Source organism: Marmota flaviventris, chromosome 2 (genome assembly GCF_047511675.1).
Source record: "Marmota flaviventris isolate mMarFla1 chromosome 2, mMarFla1.hap1, whole genome shotgun sequence".
NCBI lineage: Eukaryota > Metazoa > Chordata > Mammalia > Rodentia > Sciuridae > Marmota > Marmota flaviventris.
Genome location: NC_092499.1, coordinates 91,375,434 through 91,397,902, shown reverse-complemented (window position 1 = coordinate 91,397,902; position 22,469 = coordinate 91,375,434). Strand labels below are relative to the sequence as shown.

Below are 22,469 nucleotides of genomic sequence, written 5' to 3'. Positions count from 1 at the left end.
CATGTTCACATAGCTTCATATATCTTTGGAAATAAAAACTGAATTGGGATAAGATGACTGCTTTTGGGAAGGCAAATAGAGACTGAAAGAGGCACTTAAAACCTTGTCCTTTGCTGTTGTTTGAATATTAATATCTTTACCATGTGAAGTTTTATTTATAAAGTGAATTTCAAATGTTTATCCTCAGGCAGGTTTTACTCTGAGCTCTAGATCTAGATCTATATTTCCAACTGCCCACTTGATTCTAATTCCTATACCTGGATTTCTCACATCTTCTACTCAATAAGGAAGAAATCAAATTCATGATCTTCCCCACAAAACTTGGTCTTCCTCCAGTGTTCCTTGTCATCACTGATACCATCATTCCTTCAGTTGCTCAACTCAAGTTGTATGCCATTTTTGACTCCTGTCTTTTACTTCCTCTGACACTCAAGCTCTGCAGATGAGCTCCCCATTACACCCACCACCTGTTTCTTCACTGGCAGTACCCTAAACCCAGGCAACCACCACCTCTAGCCCAACTTTGCCACAGGCCTCTTTCGGGTCTCCCCACAGCAGCTCTTGCCTCCTCCTCTTGCGATCCCATCATTCTATTCCCCTACTTAAACAAAGGTTTTCAAGGTTTTTTTTTTTAATCCACTGAGCCACACTCCTAGCACTTTTTATTTTTTATTTCAAGACAGCATCTCACTAAGTTGGTTAGGGCCTCACTAAGTTCAACAGCTTTTTGTCACTTTGGGGGAGTATCAACATCAAATGGATTAGAGACGGGCCAGAATTCTCAATATAGTCTATATGATTTGGCCTTTTCTAGTCCTTTCTCATGTCATTTTCCCATCTCACTACATATTCCAGCCACAATGGCCTCCATTTAGCTCCTCAGACTCTCCCTTCCTCAAGGCCTCACTTACTGGACGAACAACTCTCCAACACCAGCACCACTTTGTTTATATTAACTACTTCTTAGCCTTCTGGTCTCAGCCTAAATGCACTCTCTTCAGATAATTTTATTGACCTTGCAGAATAGGTCAGATCCTCTATTTTGTACTGGCTTAGCATCACTTTTCCAAATAACCTCTTGCAACATTAGCCAGCAAATAAGCTGTTTATCCTCTAACAGTCTGTTTAAGGAAAACAGTTTTAGTCAGGCGGTGTGGTGTACACCTGTAATTCCGGTGGCTCAGGAGGCTAAGACAGGAGGATTGAGAGTTCAAAGCCAGCCTCAGCATCTTAGCAAGGCCCTCAGCAAGACCCTGTCTCTAAATAAAATACAAAAAAGGGAAGGGGGTGTGGCTCAGTAGTTGAATGCCCCAGAGTTCTATCCCCAGCACCAAAAAACCCCAACAACAACAGTTTTGTTCACTGCTGTGTCCATCCTAAAACACTGAATACATAATAAACATTCATTTATGAATGAATACACAGAGGGAGAGGGAAGCAGAACTAAAGGGAAGATCAAAGGTCATAGCACATGGGAAGAACTTATGACAGCAGTGGCCTCGAGGAGGCATGAGGTCCTGCTAAAAAACTCTCAACAGTCCTGACCCCTAGAGATTGTTCCCCACATCTGCCCACTCACCACACTCTCTGGGGACCGGAGCTGGCCTGACAGGGCCGGGCTGCTATTGTAACCAGAAGTGACAACAGAGGAGAGGCTTCCATTGGAGCTGGTGCATAGAGAGCTGGAGTTGGCCAAGGTGTGTAGTCTTTCCTCTTCCTGAGAAGAACAGATCATCATCATCTAGCTCCTGATGCACCTCACTACCCACATTTCCTTTCCCAAACCATCTCTTCCACAGCTCCCATTACTTATCCCCCAGTGCCTCCCACCATGGCCTCTCACTTTCATATTTCCCCACCCTGACTATATACCACCTGGAGATAGGAGCCCAGTCTGATGAGGATGTCAAGAAAGTGAGCCCAAATTATCAAGAAAATAGTATTAATAAATGTTGGTAAGAATGTGGGGGGAAAGGTACCCTCATAAATTGTGGGTGGGACTGCAAATTGGTGCAACCATTCTGGAAAACAGCATGGAGATTCCTCAAAAAACTAGGAATGAAACCACCATTTGACCCAGTTATCCCACTCCTTGGTATATATCAACATACTACAGTGACACAACCACATCAATTCACAATAGCTTAGCTATGGAGTCAACCTAAGTGCCCTTCTACAAATGAATGAATAAACAAAATGTGATATATATACACAATGGAATATTACTCAGCCATTAAGAAGAATGACTTTATCACATTTGCTGGTAAATGGATGGATCTGAAGACTATCATGCTAAGTAAAATTAGCTATTCCCAAAAACCAAAAGTCAAATGTTTTTCTGATAGTGGAAGCTAACCCACAATAGGGGTCGATTAAAAAAAAAAAAAGAATTGAAGTTCAATGGAGTAGACAAAGGGGAATGAAGAGAAGGGAGGAGAGATGGAAAAAGAAAAGACAGTGGAATGAATCTGACATAACTTTCCTATGCACATATATGAATCTCACCATCATATATACCCACAAGAATTAAATTTTTAAAAAATTGGGTAAACAGCAGAAAGATCAGTAGAGTAGAGGGAAGGGAACAGGAAGTGGGGGAGGAAAGGGGAAGCAGAAGTACTGGGGCCTGAATTAGAACAAGATATATTCCATGCTTGTATAATTATGTCAAAATGGATGCTTGTGTCATGTATAACTAAAAAAAACAATTGAAAAAAAGAGTGAGCCCAGCTTTGGTGCCCTTGGTGCCAGCTCTCTTCTAAGTATTATATCCTCAGACTCAGACCGCCACAGTGAAGGCTACCCCAGTTTCCAGATCTGCCCCAGTCAATCCTGAAGTCACCCCATTCCTCACCCTCAGCAGATGGGAGATGATCTGCTCACGGATTCTCAACTTCTCTTGTTCAGTTTGCTCCCTCAATCTGTCCCGTGCTTTGGCAATTTCCGTCTTGGCCTCCTCACGGGCCCGCTGATAGTTGCGCAGCATCAGATCAATGTCAGAGGGTGAGGGAGCAGACCTTGATGCTGACTCAGGGCTCCTGTAGAAGATCACAGGATGGAAAGGTATCTTCTTACATGACAGTCCTGGCCAGCCCACCCAAGTCTAGCTCAATGCCATGTTCTTGAAGATCCCCTCCTCCCTTTGCCCACAGGGTCATGAAGTTTGATTTTTACAACCTTAGGTAGATTGCTAGACAGAGAGGAACAAGGCATTCTGGGGTCCATGTCTGTAGGCTTGCTTTGTATCAGAGCCATTGTTTATACTTTCCCATAACTTCTCTGTCCAACCCCTTCTCATCTCATTCCCTCTTACACACTATTTTTTCCATTTGCCCTAGTCTCCCACATTCACTTCCATTTGACCACAGGCATGCAGGGCCCTCCCGGATGTTAAAACTCCAGCCCCCGCTCCCCATGATTCCCTCTACCACACAGAGCCTGCTCCCTGCAGGGTTCTGGGACCATCTTCACCTGGTGATCTCTACAACATCCTTTCTCAGTTGTTGCAGGTATTCTCGGCGCCTGCTGGGTAAGTCAAAGTTCTGGGTCAGTAGATCCCTGCTGGGTAGGAGGCTCAGTTGTTTTGGGGGGCTTCTTGTCCTGCGGAAGTTCTGAAGTCGCTCAGTCCGCTCTCTCCTGAGGGTCTCAATGGCTTTTTTTTGCCTGCAACAAAATGGAATTGAGTCACTGAAACTGTCCCTGAGTGTCCTTCCCCCAAGCTCTCTCTGACCCTCTCTGGAATATTCCCAAATGAGCAAGGACAGAGGGAAAAGTTCAGCCATTAGCTTTCTCAGGTTCTTTTACCTCAACCCACCCTTGCCCTTCAGGCTGGGACCCTTACCTAGCATAGAGCTCCTCCCAGGTGGACATCATACGTTCTTCAGGAACAAGTGTCTCCCCTGTTCCGCTCTGCAGCACCTGAAGCAGTGCATCTGCCTCCCCAAAGCCATGGTGCAGTTTTGCTTCTGTGAGTTCCAGGCTGAGTGACGGCTTCTGGGCTCCAACTTGTAGGGGAATCTGCTCCCTCTGGGACCACTCAGGATCCTGGCTCTGGTCATCAGGAGGTTGTGGGGGCTTCTGAATCTGCTCCCCAGGGCTGAGATCAGTGATGGCCCCCAGTTCCTTGCTTATACTCAATTCCCCAAAAGAGTCATTCTGAACCCCATCCCAGTTACTAAGTTTGTTATGTACCAGGAGGTCCCTCAGGCTACAACGCTGGGGGGCAATGCATGCCTGGGAACTGGGGCACGGCATTCCCTCAGGTTGGCAAGCCTGAGGCTGGTCCACATTACAACCTTGAAGGCTTGCAGTATCAGTCAACTCAGAGACAGGATGAGGGCTGAAGTGCTGGAGGCTTCTCCTTGAAGAGGCGAGGTTCAGAGTAGGCTGTGGCTCCACCGGAAGTATTGAATTCTCTCCTTCATTTTCTGGATTGCTCTGCCACGGACTTGGCCCCCTAGTGCTCAGCAAGCTATGCTCTGGGGAAGCCACCTTTTCAGGCACAAAGCTACTGGCCAGCCTCTGGCTGTTGTCCCAGGGTGGTAGAGGTGGCAGTCTACTTTGGACCTCAGTGGTGGCCCTGGGCTGCAGCTGCTGAGGGGGCTTCCCTAAGAGGCTAACTTGGAGTCTGGGACTCTGTTGTGTGGTGCAAGGGGAGTTTGACTCAAGGAACAAGCTCTCATTACTCCTTCTTAAGGAACTCGTGCCTTCTCTACCCAGAGTCTCAACTCTCTGGGAGCCACCTAACTTATCAGCAGTTTGAGAATAATTATCCATTGGAGGTCTTGGAGCACCAAAGACAAGGTCTGGGCTGGAGTCCAGCTCCTGGTGGCTTTCAAGAGCATAATCAGAGGGAGCAGAAAGAATCAGAGCACCTGAGAGCAGACCTGACTCTTGTGTGCTAGCACTAAATGTGAGGATTGGAGAAGAGGCCCTGTCCACCATCAAGGCACTCCCAGGGCTCAGCTTCTCCTGGACCTCAGGTTCCTGGTTGGACCCCCCTGAAGTACTGGGGAAGAGGCCAGGGGTAAGACAGATGCTGCAGTTGGGGCTATTGACAACCATGCAAGAAGATTCCTCTGGCTGGGAACTGGGAGGCAGGGAAGCATTGGGAGATGCTGGTGGGCTTATAGAAGGGAGGTTGGACAGTACCTCCCTTTTGTGGGATAACGGTATTAGAGGGCTCTGCAGCCTATGGTGGGTGCTTTCCTCATGAAGATCTGGGGGTGCTGCCATTTTCCATGATGTTTCCTCTGCCTCTGTACTCTGAAGTGTCCCTGGGATATCTCCCTTCTGTTGAGACATGGCTGAAACATCTGAGCCCAGAACTTCAAGGATCACACTGACTTCCTGAGATTTGGCTTCGGAGGTTTGGAGGTCCAGAGGGGATAAGGCCAGGTCAGTCTGGATTTCCTCATCCACAGTGGTCTGAGTAGTACCATCCATCATAAGGGCTTGTGGGGCCTCATCTGGTGTGTTTCTTCTGGTGCTCTGTTCTTTTTTGGCCACACTTGGCTGAGAGAGACTCCCAAGTAGCTCTGAGGTATTGTGCAAGAGTTGTGAGAGGTGGAGAGATAGGTTGTGCATGCTGGTCCAGGAGGTCAGGTCACAGGCTGACCCTGTACTGGCATCAGGCTGAGCAGAGGAGATATTGGCACAGCTCCAGGGGAGCCTGCAGCCCAGAGTCTGTGTGCCTTGCTCAAAGGTATTCGTTCTGGTCAATCCCACAGGACAGTCTGCCGCCGGTGGATACAGCAACACAATCTCATCAAGTAGACCTGCAGAACTTCCTTCAGCTGAAGGAAGGGTGTGCTCACTCCTCAGACAGCCTGCTTCATCAATGGTGCCCTTGAACTGGGTTTTCTTGTCAGAACCCAAAATGGGGGCTAGTCCTTTATGGCCTGTAAGAATGTGGGAGTCCCTCAAGGGAAACAAGGAACTGCATACTTCCCAGGCCTCATTTGAACCTTGGATATTATCAGTGCTGCTGTGTGTGCTTGACAAGTCCTGGGTTTTGGCAAAAGTACTGAGGTGAGAGTGGAAGGGGGAGCTCTGTTCTTCTAAGTCACTGTCCATGCTGGAGCACCTGGCCACATTTGATGGTATTAGGCCATGGGGTTTCTGGGTACAGGAGACATCGACTGTACTACCAAACACATATTGTTTCCAACCAATGTGTACAGGTTCCTCTGGACACCAGGGTAGAAGGTAGGGATTAATATCACTGGAACCAAAGTGCAACATTTCTTTGTCCATCTGAGAGTACCAATTCTCTGGCCTAATCTGGATACCCAGTTTCTCTGGCTTTCCTTGTTGGGCCTGTTCCAAAGAACTAGACATCCAGACGGTCATTAAATCAGGGGTTGGCATGCATGAGCGTGTGGAAGACGTTGGGTAGGGAGGGGTGGCAGGTTTCGGGGGTCTGTGATCAGCATGGCCATTGTCCAAGTTAGATGAAACTTTCTGACTACAAACCTCAGCCTTTGTAGACATTCTTGACACCTGATTTTCCAAGGAATAGGTCTTGAGATGTGGGTCCCACAGTATATTAGGCCCTGATGCGTCTTCATCTATAGGGGACGGAGGCTCCACACTCAAGTTCAGCTCCTGAAGAGATCGAGATGAGCTGACCACAGAGAACTGGGGTCTGGGATAGGACTTGGAGTGTTTGGGGCCAGAGAAAACTGCAATTACAGGAAGTGAGCACTTACAGTGGGGAGCTAGCTGCTCCTTATCAAAGCAGTGCTGGCTAGGCCTCTGGGCAGCAGACTGTGGAACTTTACTTTGCTCCAGAGGAGCAAAAGCTAGGTCTTCAAAGGCTGATAAGGAAGTCTGGGATGCAGGAGTCTTGGGGACAGACATCTCCTCTCTCCTAGCACTGCTAGTGTGACAGCTGTCCAAATCACCTTCATTAGAGGGTGGGGAATTCCTGACCTGGATAGGGTCTTCACTACCTCCTAAAGCCTGATCTTTCTGCTGCTCTTCCTCCTCCCAAAGACTGTCAATCTGAGGATAGCAGATAGGTTTTAACCTTGTTACAAGTTTGGCAGGAGGATTTGAGCAGTTGTGATCCCTGGACTCGGCGGAAGACTGTAGCTTTTCTGAAAGGCATCTGATGGTTTTTCTTAAACATTTGAGTTGTGGCTCTACAACCACCAGCTCACTTTCAACTGAGCTCTCATTTAAATTTAGGGTGTGTGGTCTGTGCGTTGTTGCAAGTGGTTCTGGCTTCATTTGAGACGCCTGCACATTGTGGCCACATACAGAGCTATCTTTCAGATTCCTCAGTGGCTCAGAGTACATGGCTGCTGGGAAAGAGACAACCTCAACTTCTGGGCTAGCTTTCTCAGCAAGCTTTTCTTCTTGATTCCCTATGGACCTTGAACTTCCTTCAGCAGCTGAGTGGATGAGGGAACTTGTCCTTATATCAGGGGTAGAAAGGGAGCTGGAACTTTGAGCTAAAGATAGAACAGATGTTCTAGTAGAAGGCTCAAAACTGGGGCTGTCTATTGGCCCAAGTTCCATATGAAAGCCTTTGGGCTCAAGGCCATGTGCCAAGAGCACATGGGATTCTTTGGAAGAACTCTCTCCTATCTGATGCATTTCACAGACCCTAGAAGCTACTATGAAGGGTGGGTGGATAGGATGTAGGGCAGCCTTGGGAATTCCTTTCTCCAGGTCACCATCTCTATAAACCAATGAAATGGAACAATGGGAGGGAGAGGCATGAGTAGCAATGGGTTGAGAATTGCAGAGTTGTTGGCAAGGAACAGTTCTGCTCTCTTCTTCCTCTCTAGATGAACTGAGAGTCCTGCTGTTTTCAGTGTTCCCTGAGAAGACAAGGGGATCTCTGGTTTCCTCTGGACATCTGCAAGGTCTTTGATCTTGCAATGGAGTTGGCCTGGGATTTATGCTGCCAAACCTACAGGTTTCGGCCAGCCCAGACCCAACATTCCCCTTCCACTTCTCAGGCTGCTGTGTGGGAGCTTCCAGTTCAATGCTTCTCAGGCCTCCAGGCAGAACAGCATGTAGTTTTGGACTTGCTTTCCCTTCTTCTGAGCCATTGGAAACCTCGGGGCATTGGACATAGTCTTGCTTAGGCCCTAAGCAGCTTAAAGAATTCTGAACATTACAGATCACAGACTGACTTTCAAAATGAGCTGCTTTTTTTTCCTGTGCACTCACAAAGCAGTTATCCAAGCCTCCTTCATATGTGGTGCCTTGAGTTTTAAGTTCCTGCTCTGGGCTGCTGTCCTGAATGCCAGAAGACATGTCCTCTGCAGTCTCCCCTGAAGCTGACTGACTTTGTTCATGCAGAATCAACCCAGGATCATCACAAGGGGCCTGAGAAGAAAAGGCAGACACTGCTTTTTCTGATCCCACTCTTCTGTCTCCCTCTACAGCTGGTGAAAAAAGCCCACTGAAGGCCAAAGGATCAGCATAGGAAGGTGTTCTGGGTGCTTCTTTCTTTTTCTCTGTGATTTCAGGAGAACCAGAGTGACATATAAACTGTTCACTTGCTCCAAGGACATGTCTCAGTTCTCTAGTACAATGCCCTTTGTCTAAAGCAGGCGCAATATGAGAGGAAGCCTGTGAAGGATGCTGTGGCCCTCTGTTAGTTTCAGTGTTGGGCAGAGATGGAAAGCTGTTTTCACAGAGGGGTATGGCTTGGGATTTCCCTTCATCAGTCAACAGATGTCTTGGTGTAGCAGACAGAGATGCTACATGCAATGCCTGTGCTTCACCCTCATTCCTGATCCCATCCGACACTAACTGGTCCATTTGCTTACACTGCCTGCCAGTGGCCCCTGAAGAACATTCAGGTTCTAGTGAAGTTTCATAACGAGGAAGGACTATCCCCCCAGCCACAAAGTCATTAAGTTGCTTTCTCTGGGCCTTTGCCTGTCTGACCTCCTCCAAGATAGCCAGGCACATGGATATAGGGACAGAATGCTCTGACTGCCTGGGCTCTGGATCAGCCACCCTAGGCAGGGAAACAGGTGCTAAACAAGCCCCACTGGTAGGGAAGCCTGGGTCCTCAGACTCCTTCTCTGCCTTTTGCCTTGCCCCTTTGCCTTGGTCACTGTTCTCTTCTAAGGAGAAGCTGACCCTCTTTTCAAACTGCCTAGAGATACTGTTTAAGGAACTGGCTCGTATTTCTTTTTGGATAGCTGCCTCAACTTCAGAACCAAAACCTTCCTGAGTACTCAATCCCATCAAAGTGATTCTGAGTTCCCCTTGTTGGTGTTGGGGGCTGGTGCTTGCTGTTATCCTGTCCTCTGTCCCTGGGGGAGTGTTCTCTGGTGCACTAGACTGACCATGAGATCCCATGGCTCTATGTATCACAGATCCACACCAAGCAGAGTGTTCCATGGCAGAGCCCCCTCTATCATTTCCCTGAGGGCTGTGGCTTCTGGTCTCTCCACTCTGGTTCTGATAATCAATTTCAGTTATCAAGGGACTGTTATGAATTTTCAATACTGTAGGATTCAGCACATACTCAAATGAAGAGATGCCTTCTTCAGTAACAAAGGAATGAATATAACTTCTTGGCAGTCTTGGAGAATGCAAGGGCAAGGTATTGCTCAGATCTTGGTGAGAAGGAGCTGTAGAGAAATCTGTTTGGCTCAGTAATGGGAAGATAGTCTCCTGGTTGAAAAATGTGCCCATAGGGTGCTGGCTTGAACTAGGATGTTTCTGAGTTGATAACACCATATTATTTTCATTTTGTAGGCTCCCTTCCTTTTGCATGGCCATTTCTTCAATTTTACCTTGAGCTTTTGGTCTGTCTGGCTTGGAACTACTTTGGTGTCTGGCAATTTGGCTTTCCAAAAACCCTTTCATAGTCTCCAGTTCTTCAAGATTTCCTAAGTTCCAAGGTTGCTCTTTGGGGTTTGCTGATGCATCTACCAGCTCATCACCCTTTTCAAACCTTTCTGGCCTGGGCTGCAAGGATAGCGCTCTAGTCAATGTTTTCATTCTCCTTGGGTGAAGAGAAGTATTGGTGGACTCTCTGTGAGTTGAGTCTTTTCCTAAAGAATCACATGTATTCCTAGCAGGTCTGTCTAATCCAGCTAGGTAGGTGTGCTCTCTTACAGACTGACTCTCTTTTACACATTCCCTTGAACTGAAGGGACTCAGGGTGATTCTCTGTGCCTGAGGATCATCCACAGTAGGACTATTTACCTCCATTTCCCTAGTTTCACTATCATTAAAAATAATTCCATCTGCCTGTCTTGGAGAAGATGGCTGATCTTTGAAGGATAAATTGTTTCCAGAGCTGCCTGGCCTCAGAACATGGTCATCACTCTCCTGGTCTCTTTGGTCCTGGAACACAAACTCCTTACTGATACCTGGTGTGGAGGAAGCATGAAGCTGCTTGGATTCAATTTCTAAGATGTCATTTTCTAGCTGCATCACACTTCTAATTAGCCTAGCCATTTCATCAGCATTACTAATTCTTTCATTTTTTTTCTTTCCCAAAGGTTCTTCTTTGTAGTTTGATATTTCTTGTGACTCTCCTGGGCCCTTGCATTCACTGGGCTTTCTTTCTTGAGCATATGTAACTGATTGAAATCTTTCATAGGTAGACTCTATCCCTGGAAGCTTAAACTCTTCTGGGATGTTTTTGGGGTGAAGAGCTTTTCCAAGAAACCCAATTTCATTCCTCCCTTCCCACTTATGGGTTAGGCTCTCATCCTGGGCCATGAGGATATGGCTGCTTACTCTATGATGCACTGATCTGAACTTTGAAGAAACAGTAGTTTCCCCTGCCACATCCTTTTCAAGGTCTACACTGGTTGTTTTACAGATGAAATCAGACCTGGCTCCAGAAGGAATCTGTCTGTTTATATCACAGACCTGAATCTGCTGCAGGAGTGCATTCTGATTCTGCTCGTCTTCCCCACCTGTTTCAGATCCACCAACAAAAAAGAAAGGTTTTCCAGACACAGAACTACCTGAAGAAACACTGCAATGAGACTGCACAGTGGCCTTTTTTCCCTCCTTCAGAGCTGGAAGATTGTGCTTTTTACTTAAAATTTCAATTTGATTTTTAGATTCATATACTTTTGTGCTGGTAGAAGGGAGAAAATGTCTGTTCTGAGTAACAAAAACATAAACTGAATTATGACTTTCTTCTTTAATATTTCCAGCACATTTCCCTAACTCTCCAATAGCTTCTCTAGTTTTCAGATCAACTGGCATCTCTGCTGTGACCTGCTGAGATGGGGCGACCTTGGAATTTTGAAATATCACTGGTAAATCATTCTTCAAACAAGCTTCCTGAAGGTCTTGGTGGTTGTAACCAAAGCCCCAGGCTTCCCTGGGGGGTGGCGAAGGCACATGTACTTCTCTGTAAGCTGGAATCTCTAAGGCAGTTTCTGTCAGGGCATCCCTGCTTTTGGTTATGTAGAATGTTTCCAAGGGAGGTGGCTGCAGGGAAGATGGGAAAGGATTCCAGGGAGCTGAGTGGAGGTACAGCTCTGGACCTGATGGAAAGGCAAAGGAAACATTTGTATATCTTTCAACTACTTCCTTAGAGCTCTTTTGGCAATCTACTTTCTCTTTCTGTAGGTGGTGGTGGCTGTTTTGACTTAATTGCTCTGGATGAATTGTACTATTGTTTCTGAGAGGAGCCTGGCCTTGGGGCCAATGGTCTGTTTTGGTGGATACAGTGATGTTATTGTGATAAGCATTATTCTGGAGGAAGTACTCTTCAGAGGAAGTTATCAGTCCAGGTTTTCTACTGTTAAAGCACTCTTTCAAGTTATTCTGTTTAATTTCACATGTTTTTTTCATAGAATTTTGTATCTTTTTCTCTGATCCAGAAGCCAATGATTCTAAGTCTGCTGAATAAGCTCCATTACAACTCACTTCTTTCTCACTAGTGCTAAGGAAATCTGAAGCAATTTCTAATTTGGCTCTCAAACTGTCCTGGTTTTTTTCTGCTCTCAAATGCTTGATTTTGGATAGATGGATTGGAAAGTTGTTGAAATCTGAACTGGTGGATAACCCAGAACCAACTGACAATCGAGTATCTTTTCCTTTTCCAGAAGCTTCAGCCAGGGAACTAGAGTCTTCCTCAGGGCAGGGGAAAGCTAGCCTGGGCTTTCCTACAGCCTCCAAAACAGGATGAGAGAGTTCAAGAAGGTACTTCTGCTGAAGTGCAGCCCAGTCCCTTTCATGGGTACTGCCTACATAAATGAACGAGGTGGCAGAGGGAGCCAGCACAGTTGGCACACTAGAATCATGGGAAACTTCAGAGCTTCCTTGTTGCGTTGTATCAGTAATACTTATGCCCTGAAAGCTGCCATCAGCTGCTGGTTGAAGAAAACTTTGAGCTTCCCAAAGTGACAACTTGGATGTATCAGAAGTAGAGGTTGGGTACACATCTCTTGCATTGCAAGGCAGCTCAGTACTGCCTTGGGGAAATTTTGAGCTACATTGGAGGACTGTTTCTGTACCTAATGGCTTTAGTTTTCCAATATTTAGCCAGTATCCAGGCCTTTCCTCACCACAGGGCTGAACTTCCTGGACATCAGGACTTGGACATAAAGAACTCGGATTGATTTTAGAGTCACAGGAAAACCAGGAATCCATGGACACCAGAGGGCTCCCTCTTGACACCTGTATGCCTTGGAGAGAGTCAGTTGGTTCAGAGTAGCTTACCTCCACCTGTGACTCAGGCTGCTTGCAATGGAACTGGAGCTCAGGATTGAGGTAAAATGAACTGTTCATTGGCAGGATGGCATTCAGCATAGCTCCTGTTCTGTGGTAGGTGGACCCATGTCTGCATGTTACCTCTTGGTCTACTATAGGCAGAATGGGATTCTGCAGGTGCCAGAAAGTCTCTGTGGGCATCTCATCAGATGAATCAAGAAAAGTTACTCCCTGTTGATCTTCCCCCAGTTCTTTCTCAGCATTAATCAGACTATCCAAGGAAAAGCTCCTATGAGCAAGTAGACCACAGTCTGAGGATGTGGTGAAGTCCTGTACGGTGGATCCAGCTCTGTTCCTTGGGTGGACATGGTCGTTGGTGGGAAGACTGGACTGGGGACTTTCTTTGGGGCTTTGGTACCCTTTCTCAGTCAATGAGTCCTCAGATATTTGGCTGTTGTCACTTTCGGAGTTCTCTGGCTCTGGGTGATCCCATTTTCCTCGAGGGTCCTCTGGTTTCAGTAGCTTCAACAATGAAGATTTGGCATAGACAAAGGAGAGAGAATCTACTGAATAACTGCTATCTGTGTCAGATAAATCATTTTCTTTTTCTCTGGCACAATCTACTATTGGGCTGGAATCTGTAAGTGAAGTCATGGTGTCTGGATCATCTACACTGCATTGTCTCTTCAAAGGACTGCTATTAGACAAATGAGAAGACTTTTTGGCAATGTCTCTGATCCTAGCTGCTGGCACTCTCTGATGTTGTTGTAATGCCCTGTTTGGAGGTGGTTTGGATTCTGCCTGAAAAGTCTTGGCTATTTTTCCAAGCCTAGCTGCCTCCCTGAGTCCATGGGGATAGGAGAAACTGCAACTGGTTCCCTTAGCAGCCTCATGGATCCCAAGGTTCTCTTCTTTTTGCCACCCAGCTTGTGTACTGCTGCTAGAGTCCACTAGTCCCTTAGCCTTTCTGGTTTGGGAGATAGGGGTGAGGATCTTTGGTCCTTCCCTTGGCTTTAGCTTGTTAGTCGACTGGCACAGACTTGTTAAGCCCCGAGATACCATCCAATAGGGCCATTTACCCACTCTCTTCGTTTCCTGAATGTCAACAGACTCGCTGCTCACAGTGAGGCAGGTGTGTGGAGTTGAGGCTCCCTTCCTGGTCAAGGCTCCTCTAGCTGTATACAGCTGTGCCTGGCCTGGGGAATGGAGGCCATTTTTGCAGAGACACCTTGTATTTGGAGGGTAAGCAGCAGTCTGGGGAAAATGATATTCTGATGGATTTTTCTCTGATATGTGATGAGTTGGGTCAGGCATAGGCGGTAACATAGTAGAGAGGTCCCAATTCAGAAAAACCCTGTGAAGACAAGGAAAGACATCTCAGAAAAAGCTAGAGGTTCTCTACATCCTATTGACAGAAGGAATATGAAGTTCCACTTAGTTTGCTCTGAAAGTGTTAAAAATCAGATCCAATGTCACTGTGTCTTACAATCAGAGACATCAGGGTCAGAGAAAAACACAACAGGTACAAAAGAAAACTGTGGACTATAGTCCTGGCTCTCCCAGATGTACCATACTCTTACTCTGTTTCTCTTATAACAAAAATTAAACTGACTCTAAGCATGCCTTTAGGCAAGGTGAAGAAAAATGAACAATTAAAATGAATAGAATCAAATGGATAAATCTATAAAGTGGTACATTCTACAGAACCAACCCACATTCTTTAACCAATCAATGATGTGAGGAAATAAAAACAAAAATAGTAAATAAAAGAAACTTTTATATATATCACATGTAGTATTAAATCCTATTTGGATCTTGATTTGAAAAAACAAGTATAAATAGATATTTTTGAGGCAACTTGAGAAATTTAAATGTGGCCTAGGTTAAAGATTTTATCAGGTAATCTTAATTTTGGTAGGTGTGATAATGACAGTGTGGTTATAAGAATACTCCATTATTTTAGAAGTGTATACTAAAGTATGTAGTGTTGAAGTGACATAATGTCTAAGAGTTGCTTTTGAATACTTCAAAAATCAGGAATGTGGGGAGATAAATCAACTGTGAGGAATCTTGATAACTGCTGGATGTGAGTAATATACAAACTATTTTCTCAACTTATATATATGTGTGAAAATTTTCAATGGTGAAAAGTTGAGAGAAAAAAGTCTACTTCTTACTCTGAGAATCAGAGAAGTGAGTTAATACAACAGACATTAATTGTGAGCCTCCTATGGGCAAGGTCCTGTGCTAGACCTTGAGGATATAAAGAGGAATAAGATACAGGCCCTGCTTAGAGGAGTCTGAGAGATAATTCATCCTTCCCTTTTATGGCATATAGGTAGTGAAGGAGAAGATAAACAAGGAAGATCCCAGTAAGAACCCATGAGCGGGGGCTGGGTTTGTGGCTCAGTGGTAGAGCACTTGCCTAGCATGGGTTCGAAAGGACTTGATTCTCAGCACCACATATAAATTAATTAATTGATTAATTAAAAGATCCATCAACAACTTAAAAAAAAAAAAAAAAAGAACCTATGAGGGAGCCAGGTGCGGTGGCACACGTAATCCCAGAGGCTCAGGAGGCTGAGCAGGAGGATTGTGAGTTCAAAGCCAGTCTCAGCAAAAGCAAGGTGCTAAGTGAGTGTTAACTCGGTGAGACGGTGTCTATAAATAAAATACAAAATAGGGTTGGGTATGTGGCTCAGTGGTCGAATGCCCCTGAATTCAATCCCCGGTACGCCCTCCCCCCTCCCAAAAAAAAAAAAGAATCCATGAGGTGCTGAAGTTAGGGTTGTAGCTCAGTGGTAGAGTACTTGCCTAGCATGTGTGAGGCACTAGATTCAATTCTCAGCATCACATATAAATAAAATAAAGGTCAACTGACAACTAAAAAAATATTTTAAAAAAGAACCTCTGAGTCAGAAAGAGCTCACCAGGTAGGAGAGGGAGTCAGGAAGCTCCCCCATGTGTATGGTGGTAGTTTTTTTGTTTTGTTTTGTTTGACATAATGGGGATTGAACCTAGAGGTGTGCTACCATTGAACTACATCCCTAGTCTTTTACTTTATTTAGAGACAGAGTAATGCTAAGTTGCCTTAGTCTCCTGAGTAGCTGAAATTTCAGGCATGTGCCACTGTCTGACTTAGGGAGCTCTCTTGATGTGACAAGTCAAGGGGGTAAGGGAGAGAAATAAAGAAGTCTGGTCTGAGGCAGGATGAGACTGAGGTGGTAGAAGGACATACAAGAAGTATGCATGGATAGTCAGGGTCTGAAGAGCAGATGAAAAATGAGTAATATCTCCTTACTCAGAAGATAACAGTAGTAAATAATGGTACTCTGAGAGGGAGAGAGTAGGTAGAAGCTTGACTCTCAAAAGATACAGAGAAAGAAGAGAAGCCAGAAGAGGAAAAAGTGATGAGGAAGAGAGGAATAAACAGATTTTTTTTCCATTTAATGACTGAGGAAACTGAGGCACTGGGGAATAAAGAACACTGCCTAGCTAAGGGCTTCCAGATGACAACCATTGGCTTGTACCTGTGCAGGTGGGGCAAGTGCTGGCTGTAGAGCCTTTGGAGGCTCAAAGAACTGCAACTTGTCCATTTGCTTCTATGTTGAGGCCCTGGGACAGTGGCATTAGAGTTGGGGGCCAAGCATGGGGACTTGTGTCTGCTGTCATCCTGGAACCAGCACAATGCCCTGAGCTGCTCCAGTCTCTTCTGGGACTCCAGCAGCCTCTGCTTCCTGATGATTCTGTCTAGCTGGAATAAGACCTTTTTACGCCAGATGTTCCCTTCTGCTGCCCGAAGAGCGTGTCTCCGCAGGAGCTGCAGCTGCACCAGTCTCTTCTGTTTTGGGACCAGTGGTGATGGTGGAGTATCAGGATGTGTCTGAAGCCAAGTATTAGGTGCCAAAGAGGCCTCAAGTGCTTTCCCTGTGCCACAGTCTTCTTGTTGCTGCTGTTCCTGTAAGCTGTACAGCCAGGATTCTTCTCTGAGCAGCCACTGCTGGTCTGGGAATCAAAAACAGCAGAAAGAAAGTCAGCGCATCGCTCCCTGCCTATGGCTGCCTGGGCTCAGACATATCCAACCAGATTGGACCTGTGTAGAGTAAAAGTTCTGGCTAGAGTTATGTGGCAGAGCAAGGGCTACAGAGCCTCCTTACCACAGGGGAGGGAAACAATGACCCCTAGGCCTCAGTACAGTAGTGGGCACACATTAGGGCAGGCAGAAAAGTTTGGACAAGTGTGTCAATAAAAAAGAATGAGTAGGAGGCCTGTCATTCTGAGGAACCATAAAGAAGTTAGCTTCCTTCTTGTTTTCAGCCCCCATGGAAGAGCCTCTAGTCTCTCAAAGCAGGGAGAAAATACCTAATACCAAAGAGTCCATCAAATCACCAAGAAAACAGAGACTGCAAAGAGCTATGGAAACATAACAATGGAAGAACTAGGTAAGGCAGAAACCTGAAATGGTGGGTACTTACTGTCTTTAGTTTCCTGGCTGATGTAAGCCTGGTTGAATGCCAGTTCCCTTTCAGCTGAAATCTGTCCTGCTAGGATTCGTTGCCTCAAAGCCTCCACACAGCACTGCTGTTGCTGAATCTGGGCTCTGTGGGATCTCTCTCCATCCCTCAGTGGCTGGTGATCCTCATCATACTGCTCTTCCAGTACTCTCCTGTGAAAAAAAGGGGTTCGGGTTACCCAAACAAAACAAGCTCAGGATAAAATGGTGGCAATCTAAGTCGCTCTGAGAGAGCCTCTGAATTCAACAGGGTAGAGAGGGCTTTAGACTTCTGGTGGCTTGGGACAAACAGGCATGGTGTCACAGGCAGCTCATGATGTCACAGTGCAGGAGGAAGAACAGTCATTAGACTAGCATATTCTTAGAGTTGTGGGTTTAACAGAAACATATTCATTTTGGTTAAGGAAATCCTAAGGAAAGTAAACAGATTTTTTTTTAAGACAAAAAAATTCTAGCTATATGGAGAAGCTCTGTCCTAAAAAAAAAATAAAAAAGAAAGAAAAAGAAAAAAAGAAAAGCAAAAAATAAAAAGGTGTCTGCTTAAAATCCCTGTGAAACTCTGAGTACTGCAGAAGCTCCAGATACACTAGGAGGGAATATCCAGGGATTACTACTATACTTCCACACCTGGAAACAGAACCCCACTGTGATCTGGTAATAAGTAGCCACTGATGCAGACATGAGATAATTTATAGGCAGCTATATCTCTGGGTGTGACAGGAGACCCAGAGGACAGCTGGTCTCCAGTAAGGGAAGTTCTTAGTAAAGAAACCCTAAAATAGGGTGTGAATTTTAGACTGTACCATATCTCTCAGTATGGTACATACTAACGTATTTACTGGTGAAACATGTTATAGATTTGTTTAGCTCCAAGTGAGGGAAAGTGAGTGTGGATATTAATAAAATAAGATTAGCCATGAGTGGATACTTTGTGTTAAAATTTACCATAATAAACAATTTTCAAAGAATATTTTATTAGAGTCATGCTTTATTCTGCCCCAGGTTCCTGCATGATCACTCTGAGAGAACTAGAGAATGGGAGAAAAATCTTTGCCATCTGCACCTCAAATAGAGCATTATTATCCAGGATATATAAACAATTGAAAAAACTTCACACACACACACACAAAAAAAAAAATAATAATAATAACCTAATCAATAATGGGCAAAGAAACTGAACAGACACTTCATAGAAGAAGAAATATAAATGGTCAACAAATATATGAAAAAATGTTCAACATCACCAGCAATGAGAGAAATGCAAATTGAAACTACACTGAGATTTCACCTCACTCCAGTCAAATGGCAAATATGAAGAATACAAGTAACAATAAATGTTGGCAAGGATGTGGGAGAAACCGTACACTCATACATTGCTGGTGAGACTGCAAATTGATACAAGCACTCTGGAAAGCAATGCAGAGATTCCTCAGAAAACTTGGCATAGAACCACCATTTGACCCAGCTATCCCACACCTCAGCATATACACAAAAAACTTAAAATCAGCATATACAGTGATGCAGCCATATCCCCAATGTTTTTTTTTCCTATCCATCAAAGTTTTATTGGATAAGGAAATTTTTTCATCTTATTTTTATTTATTTATTTTAGTTTGAATATCCATATATATTTTTACATATATATTCCTATGTGTTCATATACATTCTATACATATGAATATAATATAATGGCAACTAAATTCCTGATCATACATTTTCATATATATTCAGTTACATAATCATAAATTATAACTAATACAAATTGTAAACAACCATATTAAGAGAAAAATAGCTATATACAAATTTATATCACATCAATGTTTATAGCAGCTCAATTCACAATAGCTAAAATATAGAACCAATCTAGGTGCCCTTCAACAGATGAATGGATAAAGAAAATGTGATATATATATATACACACACACACACACACACACACATATGCACGCACACACACACGCGTGCACACACACACGTGCACACACACAAATGGATTCTTTTAAAAATACTTTTTATTTGTAGATAGACACAAAACCTTTATTTTATTTATTTATTTTTATATGGTACTGAGGATCAAACCCAGGGCCTCACATGTGCAAAACAAGTGCTCTACCACTGACCTACAACCCCAGTCCTATACAACGGAATATTACTTAGCCATAAAGAATAAAACTATGGCATTTGCTGGTAAGCAGATAGAACTGGAAACAATCATGCTAAGTGAAATGAGCCAAACCCCAAAAACCAAAGGCTAAATGGTTTCTCTGATATGTGGATGCTAACACACAGAAAAGGGAGGTGAGAAAGAACAGAAGTTCACTGTATTAGACAAAGGGAATGAACGGAAGGGAGAGGGTGGGAGAGAATAGGAAACACAGTAGAATGAATTGGACATAACTTTACTATGTTCATATATGAATAAATGACTAATGTAACTCCACATCATGTACAACCACAAGAATGGGAAGTTATTCTCCATGTATGTATAATGTGTATAACTACATTCTACTGTCGTGTATAACTAAAAAGAACAAATTTTTTTAAAAAATAAAATTTCTGGGCTGGAGTTGTGGCTCAGTGGTAGGGCACTTGCCTAGCACATGTGAGGCACAGAGTTCAATCCTTAGCACCACATAAAAAATAAGTAAATAAAGTTTAAAACAAAATAAAATTTCTCTGAAAGCAGACGGCTTCCAAGTACTGCTACCTTTGCCTGGGTCATGCATGTTCTTCTTTTATATGAGGACTTCAAATGCTTTCTGAGGGTATCTCCACCTCATTCAGGATTCTACAGGAGCCAAGCGCATGAAGCTAGAAGCACTGGTGGGTGCCTAGAGTTCCAGCTACTCAGGAGACTGAGCAGAAGGCTCACTTGAAACTAGGAGTTCAAGACCAGCCTCAGCAAGACTCCTATCTCAGTCAACTAACTAATTAACTAAGAAATAAATAAATAAAAATAAAGAAGCCAAGTGCATGGGTGCTCCAGGATGGGGATAGCAAAGGAGTTGTTAGGAAGAGTCAGATTCTTCCAGAAGCTAACAAAAAGCAAGAATTAGGTCTCCTTTACTCAGTTCTCAGCCCTCACTATACTCCCAAGTTGTCCTGTCAAAGGTTTGGAGAAGCTTATTTATTGGTTTGATACTGGAACCAGGTGTCAAGTAGTATGAGCATGATATTCTAAGGGATTCATCCTTTTTGCTATAGTTTGGATCTTGAATGTCCCTGCAAAGGTCCCCTTATTGAAAGCTTGGTATACAACCCATCGTACCATTGGGAGGTAGTAGAACCTTCAAGAGGTGGGGCCAACTGCAAGAAAGTTAGCTCATTGGAGGCATGCTCTTGAAGGGTGATATTAGGACTCTGGCTTCTCTCTCTCTTTTTTTCTCTCTCTTTGCTTTTTGGCCACTATGACATAAAGTCTTCTTCCATCACATGATCCTACCATGTTATACTATGCTGCCACAAGTCTAAAAGCAACAGGACCAACCATGGACTGAAACTTCTAAAACTATTACCCAAACAAATCATTTTTTGTTGTTGTTATTGATACTGGGGATTGAACCGAGGGGCACTTTACCACTGAGCTACATTCCTCAGTTCTTTTTATTTTGAAGTAGGGTCTTGCTAAGTTGCTTATCACCTAACTAAGTTGCTGAGGCTGGTCTTGAACTTGGTATCCTTTAGCCTTAGCCTCTGGAGTCACTGGAATTACAGGTGTATGCCAAACATAGCCCAATCTTTCCTTTATAAAGTTGATTGTCTTCAGGTATTTTGATTCAGTAACACAAAGCTAACATACCACATTATGTAACAGAATGAAGTCACAGATAGTATTAAAACAGAGGTCCACAAACTATAGTCTGTAAGTCCTATTTGGTTTCTAGTCTGTTTTTTGTAAATAAAATTTTACTTGAATATAGCCATGCCCATTTGTGTTTGCATTGTTCAAGCTAGGCTGCTTTCTTGTCACATTGGCAAAGTTGAGCAGAGGCCACATGGTCCCCAAAGCTCTTTATGGAAAAAAATTTCACCATTCCTGACTTAGAAGAAATTAAGATTTTTTTTTTTTTTTGCTGGAGATTGAACCCAGGGGCAATTAACCACTGGGCCACATCCGCATCCCTTTTTTGTATTTTATTTAGAGACAGGATCTTGCTGAGTTGCTAAGTGCCTTGCTTATCTGCTGAGGCTGGCTTTGAACTCATAATCTTCCTGCCTCAGCCTCCAAAGTCACTGGGAGTTCAGGTGTGTGCCCGCTAGAAATTAAGATTTTTGTAATGTAATCTTAAGAGATCAGTGAAGGATGTAAAGTAGAATAAATAGATCAGGGGAAGAGAAACTGGAAACTATGATCTCTTTCCTGGAAAAGAGGCTGTGAAGCAATTCAGTGCTAATTGCTGTGGGCAAAAAGCCAAATATACACAGTAGAACATATACAAAGAGGAAAGGTATCCTCTATCACATGTGAAGTAGAAGGATAGGGATAGCAACCCGAACTGAAAAGCAGCTAATGCCAAATAAAAGAAACAGTTAATGTAAAACATTTTATACATGAATTTACATGTATCATGCCTGTATTATTATTATTTTCTAATCATAGAAATGGCTGAATTATAAGCATGGGTCATCCCAACCATAATACCCACACAGATTACCAGATGCAAGAGCAGAGAGGGGATCCGTATTCTGAATTCCTTGATGTTACTCAGTTTCCTTCTCTGGCTGTCTCCCCAACCCTCAGAGTTACAATCTGATTCTTCCTAAAAGAGAGCTTCCTTGTTCTTCCTATATGAAAGTAGCAGCTACAACAGCTTTCTTCATAGTAGCAATAGGACCTGCAGAGGGGAACTGGGATGATCACCATAGACATAGTGCATTTACCCAAGATACCACATACAGGATTAGCCAGAAGAGCTCCTCCACTAAGCACATCAGTCAAGTTCCCAGAAAGCAATTGAAAACAAAAATATCAGTCTTGTGTTAATGTATATAGGTACGTCACCAAGGGTAACTCTTCATTACCCACCAGGCAAAGAACCTCTGTCCCTATCAGATGATTTCCCTTCATATTCAGTGGCTCTAGCATCCCCTAAGCTACTAACTGGCCACCTGCTTGCCAGAACTTCACTGTACCCTCTGTTTTCTGCTCTGACAGCCCTCCCCAGCTGCAGAAGGGTCTGGCAGTTTCTGCAGCAGAATGTGGTAGTGTCTACTTACTAAGGCAACAATAGCAGCAACAGCAATGACAACATTTAAGACTGGGTCCTCAAAATTCCAAATGGGAAAATGCCAAGAC

The 22,469-nt window shown here is 44.1% G+C and overlaps 1 protein-coding gene across 5 annotated transcripts in view; it reads right to left on the bottom strand.

Moving 5' to 3' along the window:
- Stard9 (StAR related lipid transfer domain containing 9) overlaps window positions 1-22,469 on the bottom strand; it is a 141,336-nt gene that overhangs the window by 11,156 nt on the left and 107,711 nt on the right. For all 5 annotated transcript variants that reach the window (XM_071608148.1, XM_071608150.1, XM_071608152.1 and 2 more), the window contains 6 exons: window positions 17,136-17,326; window positions 16,191-16,665; window positions 3,842-14,014; window positions 3,472-3,663; window positions 2,855-3,038; window positions 1,580-1,717 (listed from right to left, as the gene is read on the bottom strand). In XM_071608148.1, the coding sequence (XP_071464249.1) occupies window positions 1,580-1,717; window positions 2,855-3,038; window positions 3,472-3,663; window positions 3,842-14,014; window positions 16,191-16,665; window positions 17,136-17,326 (11,353 nt within the window). The remainder of the gene's footprint in view (window positions 1-1,579; window positions 1,718-2,854; window positions 3,039-3,471; window positions 3,664-3,841; window positions 14,015-16,190; window positions 16,666-17,135; window positions 17,327-22,469) is intronic.